Source organism: Lutjanus erythropterus, chromosome 3 (genome assembly GCF_056507025.1).
Source record: "Lutjanus erythropterus isolate fLutEry1 chromosome 3, fLutEry1.hap2, whole genome shotgun sequence".
NCBI lineage: Eukaryota > Metazoa > Chordata > Actinopteri > Lutjaniformes > Lutjanidae > Lutjanus > Lutjanus erythropterus.
Window position 1 is genome coordinate 18,468,063 of NC_139319.1, and position 16,424 is coordinate 18,484,486.

General features: G+C 37.5%; 2 protein-coding genes across 2 annotated transcripts; one reads left to right on the forward strand and one right to left on the reverse strand.

Annotated features, from left to right (window-relative positions):
* Positions 1 to 1,767: 1,767 nt before the first annotated feature.
* LOC146329884 (ecto-ADP-ribosyltransferase 5) lies at positions 1,768 to 8,722 on the reverse strand. The gene is made up of 5 exons (XM_084715266.1): positions 8,601 to 8,722; positions 7,558 to 7,689; positions 7,251 to 7,348; positions 5,556 to 6,256; positions 1,768 to 3,468 (listed from the first exon to the last, which is right to left on the reverse strand). The coding sequence occupies exons 3-5, from the start codon at positions 7,308 to 7,310 to the stop codon at positions 3,393 to 3,395; spliced, it is 837 nt and encodes a 278-aa protein (XP_084571392.1). The 5' UTR covers positions 7,311 to 7,348; positions 7,558 to 7,689; positions 8,601 to 8,722; the 3' UTR covers positions 1,768 to 3,392.
* Positions 8,723 to 10,987: 2,265 nt separating this feature from the next.
* primpol (primase and polymerase (DNA-directed)) lies at positions 10,988 to 15,940 on the forward strand. Its single transcript, XM_084715271.1, has 13 exons — positions 10,988 to 11,322; positions 11,418 to 11,512; positions 11,627 to 11,765; positions 12,662 to 12,809; positions 12,900 to 13,002; positions 13,093 to 13,241; positions 13,405 to 13,567; positions 13,663 to 13,760; positions 13,850 to 13,936; positions 14,381 to 14,489; positions 14,567 to 14,643; positions 14,776 to 14,822; positions 14,932 to 15,940. Exons 1-13 carry the CDS (start codon positions 11,149 to 11,151, stop codon positions 15,157 to 15,159), a joined length of 1,617 nt encoding a protein of 538 aa, XP_084571397.1. The 5' UTR covers positions 10,988 to 11,148; the 3' UTR covers positions 15,160 to 15,940.
* Positions 15,941 to 16,424: the final 484 nt, after the last annotated feature.

The window sequence follows — 16,424 nt, forward strand, 5'->3', positions numbered from 1 at the left end:
GACCTATACTTTCAGAGGATATTATTGTCTCCACTATCCATCACAAAATACATGTCCACAAACCTGGTTCGAAATGATAAAAATACGTTGTTCCTTATAACTGCAGAACTGAAAATGATTGTATTATTGTTTATGTAGGTATCAGATGAGTGAAACAATAAATTTTTCGGTGTGTCCTGTATTGATCAAGAAAGCTGAGTTCCCCTGCATGCAGAGCCGTGCTGGCAGTGCCTACGTGTACTAGCATGCATTGTGTGCAAGCTTCTGACGCCCACGCCCATTTTGCCATGTATCACCACCCTAGATTTTACTTTGTTGGCCAAAACATAAAGTTAGGTGCCAAAAATACTCATCTAGCATGACCCCTGGCTTCAATTAATTATATTTACCATCAACACTGGTTGGAAATCTAGATAAAAAGTGGTGAATCTTCCCTGTTATGATACCAATTTGCCCAAATGTAAGCAAATGGGTTGGTTGTTGTTTGTGTAGCTGTAAGCAGTGGTGGAATATTTTCACTTTATCAAAATTACTAAAATAAAACTGAATGTTGACTCTTACTCAACTTTGTGTATATCTTAGATATGCCAAAATATCGGATATCTTTTGACATCGATGCCTTTCACTGATTTGAAAAGTTTATCTTCATTTGTTTTAAAATGGTGCTGGTCACTAATTTGAACATTTTTAACGAAGTGTGCAATCCCACACGATTAGAAGTTTTTTTGTTATTGTGGATCCATCTTCTTGCACTTGTTTGTTTTGGGTAGGACAAACTAGAGATGAGGCAAGATACAACCAGTCAGTGAGAGATAATTGATAAATGTATACGTAGATTTTTAGCATGACAGGAAAGTGTTGATTACATACACTGGTCACTATACATTACATTTGCTTAAAGAGATGTTGCAAAATTGTTGTTGCACTTTCTTGGATTTGATTAATTTTGACTGTAATCACCTGAAAGCTGTTGATGCTTCTGATAGATGGTTGATGGTTGTTTGAGCTAATGTATTTTAGATCTCTGTATTATAATATATATGTTTTAAACAGGTTTCCAAAATATATTATTTATTTATTTAGATCTTTTTTTAGTTTTTGTGTTGAAACACAATGGTCCACTCTTCATCACTGGTGCTGAGTGACTCCCCTGTTAAAACAACAAGTGCATAAATTATTTCTGAATGAGTGTTATCTCACTTTTGTTGTTTGTACCACCAGCTAGCTCAAAATCAGATGCCATTACTATTATTATTACTGTTGTTGTTGTTACTATTGTTACTATTACTATTGGTTTTTACATTTGTTTAATGTTACACTGAGCATGCTATTATATAACATAGTATACTGCATTTGATTAAATACTGCTCTCATGGTAGACATATTTAATGCCATCAGACTGTGGATTTCATCAGCAGGAACCACAGGAACAGTATTAACGCTGCTCTATCAGAGATAATACCCGTAAATCTATTCTGGTGACACTGATATTAAATGATCTTGGTTGGACGTTAGATTTCATAACAGAATGTAAATTTACAAGTGCTTGCTGCTGTGATCTTGTCTGTTGGAGAGAGAATGTGCCATTTTAAATGTGACCTTTTTTTTATTTTTAGATATTGTATACTGTAAGTATGTTTTGTACTGTAAGTAAGTTTGTTTTTTGTTGTTGTTGCTGATCTGTATATAGTAAATGTACATACAGTATGTGTATTTTGATATTTTGGTTCAGACTTAAACACACAGAGACACAAATTACATGTAGCCTTTATGATGAATTTGTGTTTTATTGTTGTATTTTGATGTAAAAAGACAGTAAAAGCTGACATTGTCATTGTGTGTGATCAACCATTTTGTCACATTTTATTCAAATTATGTGCAGTTATAGTGGTGAATAGTGAATAATAGAAAACACTGTCCTGTAGGGTGTCAACCAACTGCGGTACACAATAGTACACTGCTTAGCATTTTACTGAGTCTGATGAGATTAAATCAGTTTAATCTGGATAGGTGATTATTACGGCGTGTCGTTTTTTTTTTGTGTTTTTTTCATATTTTTGCATGTTATTTATTTAAATTGATAGAAACAGAAAGATTAAATCCTGGATCATATACAGGCTTAAAGCGTACAAAGCTACACAGGTACAGTTCAACCAGTTTATTTGTTTCTCTATGTCTAAAGCTAATACATCTAATACAAACGGCCTTATTTTGGGGCAAACCACCCCTTCAACCCTAACAGTTAAAGAAATAGTTCCGATTTTTAGAAGTGGAGTCGTATGAGGTACTTATTCATAGTCGATGTATTACCTGCAGTAGATGGCAGCTGACACGCCTCAAGTTCAGAAAAGCAGCAGCAGTACCGGTGTAGAAAGCTAAGCAGTGAATTGCTGTGGACAGGATCAGCAGTCAAACCAATTTTAGCCATTTAAAAAGGTCCACCCCCCCCCCCAAAAAAAAATAATAACAGTTTCAATGCACAATATATTTATAATATTTTCTCTGATTTGCTTTTCCATCAGACAGCCTTTTCATTATATAAAACAAATATCGCTCTCTCCAAAGTCACTTTGGCAAAATCAGTAATTTTACCTCCCAGAACACAGGCGTTGCAGACTCTTGACTTTGATGTTTTAAAGGGTTAGTTTGGATATTAAACAGTAACGCAAACAAACTAACAGACTGAGGCAGCAGTAGACCATGTTCTGCAAGTGAAATGACTCTTTTTGTCAAAGGAGTATTGTTGAGGTAATTGGCTGGTTTGGAGAGAGCAATATTATTTTTCTATAACACTCCGCTTTTGGAAAAGGCTGTCTGACTGCACCTAAACTGTTTTTTAGGTAGCTAAAATATATACTGATGTTGAACCTGCCCACAGCAGTACATTGTTTATCTTCTTACAGTGGTTCTCCTGCTGCTTCTCCAAACTGCGGCCATCTCAACAGCCATCTACAGTAGGTAAACACACTGACTAGGGATACGTGCCATACAGCCCCACATAAAAATATCTGAAGTATCCCTTCAGTGTTCTGACCATGAACTACAAATATTCCATGTTCTCAGTTCCTGTCCAACTGGGGACCTTAATGACACACCATTTCCTCTCTTTTTTTTCTCTATCCACCCTTTTCCTGTCACCATTCCACAGCAGACTTTCTACTAAAGTCATAAACTTCCCCCCACTGTCTTGTTTAAAAAAATAAACTGTATATGAGTATATATTTTTTTGCTGATATGCTTAAAGAAAAGAAGATTTCAGTCTATAGTTCAAAAAACGTGGTAGGAGGAGAAGCAGATTATCAAATCATAGCAAAACAGATATTAATGGTTCGGTTGTGCAGTTCGGTGCTGCAGTAACTCTCAGAGCAGTCTGAAATGACAACTGTTTTTACTCAACAGTTCAAGAAAAAAAGAGATAAAGCCACAAGCACCAACACAGGCCACTGAGAGGACACGTCAGCCGAAGACCTGGAAACATGGGGGAAAAAAAAGAGAGAAAATTATCAGCAAAATTTGTTAGAGGTCCTGATAACCTTATGTCAAGTCTAAATCAAATTTTTACAAGCAAGATGGTCCTATGTAAAATATTTTTCTATTTTTCTATTTCATTTTCTTCTATTTTTTTCTAAAGCTGGTTGTCAGTTTTGGTTATTTTGCCTGTGAGACTTCTGTATTTTTTATGCACCAATCAGGGATGAGTAACACCTGAATCAAAATCTGATGAAACCGCAGCCACACACAAGGGCTCACTGTTAACTTTTCAAAGTCCTGTTTATGTCCCACTGAGTTTCACATTTTTGGTCCAATTATTCACTAAGAGACCGTTAAACTGTGTCACCTCACTGTCTTAACCCTCAAAATCCAGATGGGAGAAATTCTGAGTTGCTAAAAATGTTAAAATGCTCATATGAGTTGCTTTCAGTCATTACTGTGAATTCACAGCATTAAAGCCTTTGAAGCAATACTGAGTGATTAGACAACATGCGAACTGCCCGGCCTAGTTGAGGTTGTTGGGGCTGTACTTGTGACGGAGACTGCAGACACTGTACGCGGGGCTGAAGTCCCACAACGCCTTCACTTTTTTGATAAAAGCAATGTGTTTTATTCACAGATGAGAGGATAATGCAGTAAAAGACCGAACCCTTTGGAGGTGGCCAGTTGAATTTCTGTTGTGAGGCTCAGGTTGTTATTTTAAGTGTCCGACAATATTCTGGAAAGGATTGCTACAGAAATAAACTTTTTTGGTAAAAAGTAAGATCCTTTTTGTTTAACCAGAAACAGACATTTCATCGCTCTTGCCAAAGTCACCAGACTCCATTTAGAGAAACAGTAATTTTTTTGTCATTGTAAAAACAAACATAAAAAAAAACATGAAACTCACCAAAAAGATCTTGGCTTATGCTCCAAAAACCACTAACTCTGGTTTGGCAGAAATAAATCATTAATTCACAGAGGTAGATGTGAAATATTGGGACAGGAGTGAGACGGACCCAAAATATGTTCACATCTAACTCTGTGAATTAAGGCTTTATTTCAATTAACGCAGAGCAGGTGATTATTTGAACAGTAAAGATAAACCAAGACATTTTTGGTGAGTTTTTTTAATTTGAATGAAGATGATGATAACAATGATAAAATTAATCTGGTGGATTTGGTGAGAGCAATAAAACAGCTGTTTCTAGTTAAACAAAAAATATCTTGCTCTTTAACAAAACGTCTTCTTTCAGTCAGTTGCAAAAACAAGAACTTTTAATTGACATATTTTGACGACATGCAGTTGCCCATAGGGATCACAATGCAGCCCGTTTTGCAGCTGTCAACTGCAGCACTCCCACAATTATGGACCAGTTTCAAAAACTGTAATCCCCATTAGACACAAAAACATGCAAAAACTAGAAGAGTGCACCAAGTAGAGGGCAGATCTACACTCAGAAGCTCATACACAATATTCAGACCAGGTCCTCCCCAACACTGCTAGTAGGTAAGCCTTGTTTTAGCCTAGCAGGTGTAGATGACCTGTGGCCATTAAGGTTAAGAGGAGTGAGGCGTCAGTATAATTTATATACAGTCTACATGTAAGTTTATATATAGATTTATCAAGGGTATTCAAAAAATTGTGCAATGACAAGAGGTCCTTAAGCTAACAGTCATAAATATGCCCCCCAAAATTTTAGACTAATTGGTCCCTTAATATGCAAGATTAGCTGCGGACAAACTCTAACAGTCCTGTTGGTGTGGCACACACACACACACACACACACACACACACACACACACACATGCATGTACACAGGATCTCCTCCAGCCGTAATGAAGTCCAGGTTAAAAATAACCCAAGTAGCCCTTTAAGGGACAATTTGGTGTGAAGAGCAGTTCAGATTTATATGCAATTTAGTTTTTGTATCTATTTCAAATGTTTGACAGTCTTCATTAATTAACATTCAGAGATCACAGTTTTGATCACATTTAAGCTCAGAATTACAAACTGACGGTTTGCTGATAATCACAGGATTGAGCAAAATATTTCACTTTTGTCAAGAGGATGTGAGTCTTACCGTGAAAAAACGTAGCAGTTGTGTGACCGGTCCAGTTCTGAGTGTTTCAAAACGATCTCGGTGTATGTAGCGCTGTCTAAATTTTTTTGTATTACATCCTCCACAGTGAACAGTTCAGCTGGAGTTAAGAGTACTTCATCCTCATCAATGATGCAAATGTTGCTTCCCAGCTTGGCAAAGAAGCAAGAAGTGATATTTAAAAGGACTAGTCCTTCCATATCGTGGTCATCTATCACCGAATTATAGTTTGAACTAACTTTGGTGAAGCTTGCAAATCTGACCTTAGAGCCAATTTTTATGTGTTTGTACGATTTTTCTGAAACAAGAAACAGAGTCTTGCACTCCTTTGGATCTGGATTCATCAGTGTTATTGCATCCATGAGCAGGAAGTGGAGAGACTTGAAATGGAAGTATTTTTCATAGGTGCTAAGATTTCCACCTTTTGTCTCCACTTCACCGTCAAAGGTCTCGATAAAATTTCCCCCCCTGGCATATGCAACAAGTGCGGCAGTATGTTCCTTTATTCCTTTAGGGATCATGTTTGAACACTGTTTTTTCCAGAATGTCTCACTGCGGTTTAGCTCTTGTTTTAACAGGTCTGAATGGATAAACTTCTCCATGGCCTGGTCACGGCATCCATCGTACGTATAGTCCACAACATCTGGGGCCACTTCTACTAGTTTTTCCCTCACTGCAGTCACCTGTAATGAGTATAACATTTAAAATACAGTCTCAGTAGAAGAAATTTTGACTTTTTTCACACTTTTCATTTGAAGAGGTGTGTCATTACACTGTTATAACCATGTCATGACACCTGGCATGAACACAAGTCTTTTTGGATGTTCACAATTGTTGTTGTCAAGTGTCATTTGGTCAGTTATGTTTTAATGTAAAGTTGACATTGTTGTTGTCATCTCTTAAATATAATGGAACTGAATTTAAAAAAAATGATTTTCCAGATGTCATGACCTGTTTACTCAAGATTAAAATGAAAAAGTTTTATGTTTTAACATTACATTAAAGCTGTTTGGTTGGTGTTGACACTGACCGTCATGAGTGTGCCATGAATATTGTCTTTGACTTAAAGTGAAGTGTTACAGTGTGGACCGTGCTAACAAGCTAACGCCAGCACAGCAGATTGCAGTCAGCCTACACAATCAACAAGTAAGCTATCTTCGGCTCTCCGTCTATCAGGTAACTCTATGAGTCATCTTGGTACTCCTCTTTGTCTTCAAACTGGCCTTATAACATTTAATGACATCTTTATGTCAAGTCCAAATGGAAGCACTTTAGATGAGGATCAGGGAATTATTCATGGCACAGTTACAAAAGTATTAACAGTGTAATAAAATGTAATGACAATGTTATGACAAGTCCAAAATTTACCACTTCACTTGAGGTAAGAAAAAGTCTGTAATGTAAAAACATAAAGCTAAACAGACTCTTTAAGTTTGTCATATCAAAGAATGTCAACTTTGCATTAAAAAGGATAACTGACCTAATGACACGTAATGTAAAGGTCATAAACATTTACCAAGACTCCTCTGTGTTCATGACAGTGTCATGACAGTCCTGTGCATACCCCTCAAATAAAGTGTTATAGAGTTCATAACAACATAACATTCATTACATTCAACATACGCAACATCATTATAACTGATTTTGAATGGCTATGTGTAAGAGAAAAATACTTACTTTGCAGTAGAGAGACATGAAAACGATTGCAGCAAGAAGCAGCTTTCTTCTGTCCCACATTTTAAAGGGTTCCTCTTGTCCTTTATTTGCACAAATATCTGAAACAGAAATCAAAGATACACACTGCAGGACCAAACTTGAACAGGAAGTTCCATGACAGCAGAAATGGGATGATCTGGTTTGTTGCTCAGAAACTTTGTTTAGACAAGCCCGTAAGCAGCCGTCATGAGATGTTTTTCCTTGGAGTGCCACAAAGATAAGAATGAATTATTATACATAAATTACTGAAATGTCGAAAGTCACATACCTTAAACAAGGAAAAGTTATCTCTGGGAACAGCTCAAAAAATCAAGTCCAAGTACATCAAACTGTAGGGGTGTGATCATTCAGCAGAAGGCTTTCAAACCTCTTATCTCGCCAGGCAACTCCTTTTCCTTTCCTGTGGAAGGATACAACACTCAAACAGGAGCCTGAATGTCGAGCTCTTTGCTCCGCTAGAGCTAATGAGTCACTGTAAGCTCCTGCCACATGCAGTTCAGCTTCCAATTCTGGCAGTTTTACATCTCATGTAGGGTCTTTCAATAAAAACTCGACCCAACCCATTTATTTTCAGCTGGGTCACCGCACCCAAAGAAACCGGCGTATTGGACATTGGATTATTGTTGTTGCCAAGAACACGCGTCCAAACAAGTTCTCCCTGTCCACCCCTCAGTGGCTTTAAGTGTAAATGTTCGAGTTTTTATTGAAAGACCCTACATCTCACCCTCCAGGTTTTTCTGAAGTGAAATGTGTTAGGGCTTTACAATTTTTCATATAACTAATTTCACAACTCTGAATTTTCAGCAAAGCTTCACGGTTTGCTTTAGCTGTCAGCATTCACGCGCATTTCCTGCGGGAAACTCACTGCTCATAATGTAACTCAGGATATCAGCAATTGGCTGAATACCTGCAGCAGTTTGTGCCTATGGTAAAATGTTAGGGAATGGTTATCCACACTGGCACGTTTATCTCAAATTTAGTTTAAGTTTGAGATAAATAAAAAAGAATAGATCAAAAATCTGTTTCACAAAGGTCAAAGTGAACTGAAACCTTAATGAAACACATTGAGTTAACTGAATATTCTTATTAATTGTCCTACCAACACTAGTTGCTTTGTAGCTAATTGTAGCTGTAGTATACTTAATAAACCAGTCATATATTGCATTCAGCATGAAAAGAAGGCACAAATGCTTAACTTATTGTAAAATGTATACATATTTTTTAAAATAAACTTTAGTAGTAAAGTAAAGTAGTTTTAAAAAGTACATATTTTACTATTGATAAATTAAAGTAACACACCAAAATACCTACCTGCTGACTATGTCCCGTATATGCTGTTGTTTCCTTTGGTGCTCCCTAGAGACTGGACAGCTAATTCCTATTCTACAAGGTTTTCTTCCACCTCCTGACCTCCTCTGTTTTCCTTCCTTCCTTGCTGGCACAGTATATGAGCCTGCTGAGGCTCAGATTCGCAGAGCTCTGATAAGTGTTGATTTTGAGTGGCAGGAGCAGGAGTAATAGAGACTGACAACATCCGATTGTCCCTCTGAATTTTTGGATCCTGCAAGTAAAGTGTCAGGAGGGGGACAGTGTACTCTGGAATAGTTATACAAAGTTTATGGTAATCATGTGAGGTGGATTAAAAAACATATCATAGCATAAAGTGAGTGAATATATACGCAATTATATTTCCCTATCATGGGAGATCCTTTTCACTGACAATTAACCAATTGTGTGGATTGTAAAGTGTTAACTCTTGTTTACCACCTTTCCCATGTGACCTAAATGCAGCATAAGTGTTACAGGATGTGACTCCTGTGAAAAATTGACATACTGTGATATTACATATATTTAAATCTTTCTTTACTGATGATCTTTGAAGCTACAGCTCAGTGAAGCTTTGACATGTCTCCCTGCAGTGAGTCTGTTTTTAGGCTGATAAAATGATGTATAAAAATTCATGGTGCAATTTCACTGATGTGAAAACTGTATGAAAATTTTCACGTTGTACTGTATGGTTTGGGCGCAAATGATGACTCTCGCGAGATTTTGCGCGAGTCTGGGGTTATCATCTAGACACAACCGGAAACAGCTGCTTTTCTGGTTCCAGACGCGCCAAAAAAGAAAACAAGACGCTGTGTGTGTGTGTGTGTGTGTGTGTGTGTGTGGCTGTTTGTGTTCATGTTTCTGTTACAACGTGTTTTCACCGAGGAGTGACTGACAGAACTATACACAAGAACACACCCTGCTGGACTGCTTAACTGCCGTTAATGGTGAGTTATGTTCCGCTTAACAACTTTTAAAGACGCTGTATATGCTAACGGGAAAGTTATGCTAGCTACGTTACGGTTACTGCCTACCGCTCTGCTACCTACCTAGCTTACATCCAGCTACCTTCTTTAGCTCTGACACTGAAGTAAAATGTTAGAGCTACATCTCTACTGTTCATTATGCTGGAGCGTTAACGTTACGCCCGTTAGGCTACAGTCTACAGTGGTGGAAGAAGAAGGAGCGTCATTCATATCATAACTAAATAACGCTACGTAACTAACGTTAAGCTCAGTACTGGAGGCGCTTGCGCAGTACACCAGCAGTGCAGTTTAATGCTTAACGTTAAGTTACGTAATCTACGTCAGTTAATTTCAGAGGGAAATATCGTACTATGATTTTTACATTATTTACTAGCTAAATACTTTTTGAAAACCTGTAATGAAAATATAAGACATGTTAAAAGACAATTATATGTAATATATAATAAGTAGGGATGCACGATAAATTTAGGCCAGATAAAAGTACATTTTTATTCATTATTATTATGTATGGGCTACAATAATATACAATTTAACAGATTATGTCAAAGCTTTTGATTTGAATTCTTAGAGAAAATATTTTATAAAAGCCAAAGTATATTTGTGATGTTTCTGATATAGCTACTTTACTCGAAAATATAGACCTGTTCCTTTGTTATAATAGTGATGTCGTTTAGACTAAATCATTCATCTTTGCTCGTTACATCTTAGCCTTTCTTACACTCTGGTGTACATAAGCCACAGGTTAGATGAACGTCTTTTTAAAATGCAAATATGTGAAATGATCAGCTATCTTATTGGTATTGGCCATGAGAAGCAGGCTATCAGTATCAGCTGAAAAACATTCATATCGTGCATCCCTTATAACAATGTAAATCCGACAAGGCCTTTCTACTGAGTGCTTTTAATTATAACACATAGCCTTGTGCTTACTTCTAGTTAGTATTTTTACTTTGTGATATTGATACTTTTAATTCAGTAAAGGAGTTGATCAATTGTTCCAGCACTCAGTAAAAATAAGTAAATAAGTACTGCAATACATACAGTATATACTCCACTGCAGGCAAAAGCCCTGCATTTATGATTTTACTTGGATAAAAGTACAGAAATATTAGCAGCAAAATGTAGCGAAGAATCAAAAGGTAAAACTGTTGCAGTCTAATACAACAGTTCTGCAACAGATCCTGCATTCAAATAATTTGCAATATTCAGTTTTTATTGAAACTGTTGTGAGAGATGTTGATTGAACTTGTATGATCATTTATGTTGCTGTTGACTTGTATTGATTCATACTGATACAAGGGGTTTCTATTATTTTTCCACCACATTTCTATCAATGAGACTAGGCTAACAGATATTAACAGATAATACTGCTGTTTTTTTTGGTTGAAGGATGAAAGGAGGACCAAAGTTCAGGCATCGACTGAAATATCTTTGAGCAAGAGCACTGCACTGTAGCTGACCTTGCTTTGGAGGTGGACAAATGATGAACGAGTTGCCCAGTGGGTGAAATAACTGGGTTCATGTAAGTAATTTATAATCACTTGAGGATGAGTAAGTGGGGAGACCGACTAAAGAAGGTTGAGCAGCTTGCTCAGTCGTTCCAGCAGAATCCTCTGGCCTCACCCTACAAACCCCGACTGTGGCCGTGCCAGCCGTCCTCGGTATGGAAGCTCTTCCCTCGTCAAAATATGGCGATCAGCTTCGCTCAGAGCTGCAAAGAGGTAACATAAGACTTTGTCGACGCTGGACTCAGTCTGTACCTTAGATTTTACGTCCTGTGTGTGTAAAGCTCACAGTTGTGCCCTGCATTCCCCAGGCTGTACATGTTTTTGCACTTGAAAAGGAAAAGGCGCCACTGGGTCAAAGGATCTACCTGGTTACCAGTTACAGTGAGCTGTGGCATTACTACAGGTAAATTATCCCTTCTACATTGCAAAATGAGGAGCCACATCTTTTGTGTGTTTGGGGAAAAAAATGTGACGATTTGAATTAATGATGATTTGTCTCTTGGGTTTCTTTTTTCAGGACATACACACAGTCCTTGATGCACTGCTATGAGTTGATACCAGAGGGCGCTGTTTGCAAGCTTTACTTTGACTTGGAGTTCTACAAGCCCTCTAACAAGGGAGCTGATGGAAAAACTATGGTGTCTTCACTCATCCAGGTTGGGTACTTTTCACATCTTCATCAACAGTGTATCTTATAACGTTCCATTCAAACATATGTTTATTGAACAGCTTAATTCATGTATGTATAACAATGATTGAGATGTTGTTTAGTTTTGCACTTATAAAGCCAAAGAATGTATTACACATGTACACAATTGACATTCAGCCTGTAAGTAAGAATGTAGGAGAAGCAGTAATAATAAGAAAAAAATCCACCCATTTTCTGTACATCTTTCACCCATATTCTTATAATTTCAAGCTGTAAGCTGCAACTGTGAGTGGTAATACAGAAGTTATTACTATAAGTTGCCTAAGAGTTACTTTGTGTCACATCTTCTGCTTGTGTGTATTTATTATGGCTGTGTTAAATTTACTGTGATTTATATTAGTGCGCTTTTCACATCTTTGAGAACATCATTCTCGTGGTCCGTCCTGTTTGGCTTTGTTTTTCTTTTTGCATTCTCTTTGTTTTGCTAAATAACATTGACAATAATACTGTCTAGTAACATTAAAGGATGATGATGTGAGTAAAGCATAACCATGGTAAGTGAAAAGCATGTGATGTTAGGACAGTCACTGCTGTGAAAGTCTTGGTCTAAACACTTAGGCAAGGAGGCAAGACAGCATTCAAGGAAATATCTTGAGTGAGAGACAAACTTAAGTTTGACTCACAAGATGGCTTATGCAAGCCAGCACAGGTTTTAGATTAGAGATATTGACTTTAAGTATAATGTCAGAAATGCTAAACCATGAAAAGGTGATGGCTTAAAGTTGCTTCTGGAGACCATAACCTGTCACGTACGGCAGGAACATTTGGATTCATTATTGCTTTGTACCCGAGTGATGGAGAATACACAGTATGTTTACCTGTCTGTGTTTTCTGTGTTGACAGTATGTTTGTGACAAGCTGATGGAATTTTATGGGATTAAATGCACCACAAAAAATGTCCTCAATCTTGACTCCAGCACAGAAGAGAAGTTCAGTCGACATCTCATTTTCAATCTCCCAAATGCAGCTTTCAAAGACAACATACATGTGGGTATGTTCTGTGTTGTGTGGCGACAACAAAAAAATGAACTGTTTTACATATATAACTTTAGTGTACATGTCCTGTCTATCATGTTTTTAGGTAGGTTTATCCAAGCAATCCTTCAACCAGTCCTGAGTGCAACCAAAAGTGGAAGTTGCCTGAATGTTGGGATGAATTCAGTGGCAGAAAACAGTAAAACAAGGTTTGTTTGTCAGACCTGTGAAATTAAATATTTTAGTTTCTCAGCCATTGTGACTTTGTATAATTTTTCTCAATGTTGTTCTGATGACAGGACACATGATGTTTCTGAGGGGAAGCCAGCAAAGGCAGATGAGAACGCTGAGAGTCCACAGACCAAGAGGTCTAAACTGGAAGAGAGGGACCTCAGATTCCTCCAGGTGAAAAATAAGGATGGCCAAGATGGTCTCTTTGTTGATCTTGGTAAGAGAAATCAAGTTTTTGTTTGTCATATTTTACCCTTACATCAAACACATGCACAAATGTGGGTTAAATCCTTCTCTTGATATATTCAGTACAACTTATACATTTTTTATCATTACCTATGAATGTACAGTTTAATCATGTTCATAATTTACAAAAACAGGTGTTTACACCAAGAACAGAAATTTCCGCCTTTACAAGTCATCAAAAGTGGGAAAGAACGCTGCGTTCACTGTGGCAGACGACAACCAGTTTATTGCCAAACTTAAGACGGGAATTTCTGCAGAGGAAAGTGTATTCTTGGCTTCCTTAATCTGCAATCTGAGGTACATTTTGAATACCTTTTAACTCAGTGTCTGTGTGCTTTAAGTGTTACCCTCATCAAACCAGAGCAGTAGAGCTCATTTCTGTCTATCATTAGTTTCACAGGTCAGAGAATTCTTACATGGGACGTCCCAGAAATAAAGGAAACCAAAATCTCAAGGCTTCACTGCCAACAGGGATCAGCCACAAACCAAGGTAACACTGCACTGACAGCAGTGTATTAATACTTGATATTTTCAGCAAATAGTTTTAATGTGAAACTTTTCCCCATTCATCACTGGCAGACTCACTTTCTGGCTGCCTGTCGTCCCCTCATCAAGAAGTGGATAACTTTGTTTTAACCGTGGTCAAAAAGGATGGAATACATGGAAGTAAGTGTTGGGGTTGCAGGGTTCATATAAAGTCAGAAACGCCTCTGTGTGATGCAGTACAAGTCTACAGCAAATCAACACCTCTCTAAAACAGTTTCAACAAAAACTGAACATTATAGCCTTCGTGAATGTAGGATTTGTTGCAGGGCTGTTGTATTTAACTGCATTAGCTTTCACCAGGTGCACTTTGTCAAACTGTATCAACATAAGATATGGTCAAAAATATTTTAGTATTCTTTAATGGTCTAATATTGGCCACTACATTTTAACGGCCCACAGTATGCTAATTTGAACATTTGGAGAGTTGTAAAATGTGTTTATGTGCGTGCTCAAACCATCTTTACACTTTATACAGATATAAAGATAATCATCTCTGTGCTGAGACTGATTGTAACCGCGCATATCAGTAAATGTCAGGGCTGTCTGTCTTGTTTACTCCAACAGGCATCAGACGATGGAACTACTTTACTGCTGAACAGCTGCTTGTCTACGACATCGCAAAATATCGCTGGTGTGAAAACGTGGAAAGGTTTCATAAAAGCAACAACATCATGTACGTATTTTTCATGATTTGTTGACTCTATTCTTTACTTGTGTCCTCTTTTAAGTTGCTCTCATCCTCATCTGCAGGATTGTTGTGGATCTCAAAGAGGAAGTGTGGTACCAGAAGTGTCACGATCCTGAATGCAAGAACTTCAGGTCCTCAAGTATGTTATGATGTTATCCTGAAAGCTGCCATGCTGCCTTTTTATGTATTTAAAACTGTGTGAGGGCACATGATCTGTTTATGGGATAATAAATTGCACAGTGTTGATAATAAAACATTTCTAATGTTTCAGGTTACCCACTGCCCCAGGAGATCTGTGTCAGCTACATCATGACGCTGGTATGTTTGCTTTACTTTAACTATCACTTCGTCTTTTAAGGCTCAAATAATTGTCTCTAATAGATGTTTTTCGATGTATAGCAGTGTATGATCTTTTCCTCACTGACAGGATGATGAAGACCAGGCTTACTTAATGGACGATGCTGGCAACATTGAACCCAGCCAGGCTGCACCAAAGCAGGCCCTACAGAGCACAGAGGGGGAATCTGAGGACGTGTGGGGAGACGGACAAGATGACCAGGACTATTTAGATAGCCTGGAGGACTTTGAACAAAACAGCGGGGACATCTCAGATCAGCTTCTGCTCGAATGTGTGGCAGATTTTGAGTCCCAGTAGACGGTGAGATTCATTTTATTTTTGCACTGGCTGTACAGCATCAAAGATACTGCTAACAATTTGTCCTATTTAGAATTTATAAGCAGCATAAAAACGTGTAGCAAATGGTTTATAACACACTACAATGTAGTTTGAAGCAGATGTAAGTACCAGTTAAAGGGATAGTTTGGATTTTTTGAAGTAGGGCTCTATGAGGTACCTATAAAATTTTTGACCACTTTACCTCCCCAACCAGCAACTCCCTTTTTCTGTGAGGTAAAATGACTCTAAATACAGTGTACAAGTAAACAGATTTTTTTGTTATGGTAAAATACATTTAATGTATTTGCCAATAATCTTTACTCTCCCCAAACATGAACTGCAGCTGCAGAAAAAACGCTCTGGTTCTCAGTTGGTGCTCCAAAACTGAGAAAAATTTGGAGTGTGAGCATCAAGGCAGTTTGACGTGTGGCAAGATGCTTTCACTGCCTAATGAAGGAGCACCTTGTTATAGTAATATAAAATAGGTCTCATAGAGGTAATCATTTTTGACAAACTGCCCATTAAGTAACACTTAAAATGTCCTTATTTCTGCCTCCGACTACATTTTAGGGTTATACACTATTCACTAAACATTTAAATAGTGGTTTTAAATGATGACTAGGGGCTTGAGGTGTTGCCAAAATACAGAGTTTAATGCACTTTGCTGACAATTAGAACAGATTTCCAGAAATCATGGATGTCCTTTTAGGAATACATCAAGATATGATTTCTCTTATAAAAGACAAACTAAATACTGCAAGTTTTGGAGAAAAGTATTTATTATATATTTATACAGTTGACAAACAAATACTGTACTTATAACTCCAGCACAAAACTGCACCGTTGCCCTTTTCATATTATAATTGTCTCTTTAAAAAAAAAAAGAACAATATGGCTTGAACTGTCAAGGAGGCCTCGACATGGTTAAATATGCGTAAAGATCACAATTCAGTCGAAACGTGAATTCACAACCAAACTTTGTGTCCAACAGTTGAAATGCTGCTCCGGTTCAAGACTGGTCTATTTGTGACAAGTTAATGTGAAATGCTGACAAGGACACAGAATTCATTTTGAAAAAATGCCTTTTAAAAAATGATCTGTGATATCAGTGCCCCAAATATTTAGCCTAAAAACTTGTGCACTATACAAATAACAGTATGCAGCGTTACTCTGCAGCCGGTGGCACTGAAATTGAAATATCTAAAAGGAGGAACTGCATGTGTACTGTATAGTAACAATCAATA

What these genes read in the sequence shown, in the direction of transcription:
- LOC146329884 (XM_084715266.1), bottom strand. Translation starts at nt 7,310, where the DNA reads ATGTGGGACAGAAGAAAGCTGCTTCTTGCTGCAATCGTTTTCATGTCT. An exon ending in TCATGTCTCTCTACTGCAAA is followed by an intron (nt 6,257 to 7,250) that starts GTAAGTATTTTT and finishes TACTCATTACAG; the next exon opens with GTGACTGCAGTGAGGGAAAA. An exon ending in AACTGCTACGTTTTTTCACG is followed by an intron (nt 3,469 to 5,555) that starts GTAAGACTCACA and finishes CCATGTTTCCAG; the next exon opens with GTCTTCGGCTGACGTGTCCT.
- primpol (XM_084715271.1), top strand. Translation starts at nt 11,149, where the DNA reads ATGAGTAAGTGGGGAGACCGACTAAAGAAGGTTGAGCAGCTTGCTCAG. An exon ending in GGGATCAGCCACAAACCAAG is followed by an intron (nt 13,761 to 13,849) that starts GTAACACTGCAC and finishes CATCACTGGCAG; the next exon opens with ACTCACTTTCTGGCTGCCTG. An exon ending in AAAGGATGGAATACATGGAA is followed by an intron (nt 13,937 to 14,380) that starts GTAAGTGTTGGG and finishes TTACTCCAACAG; the next exon opens with GCATCAGACGATGGAACTAC.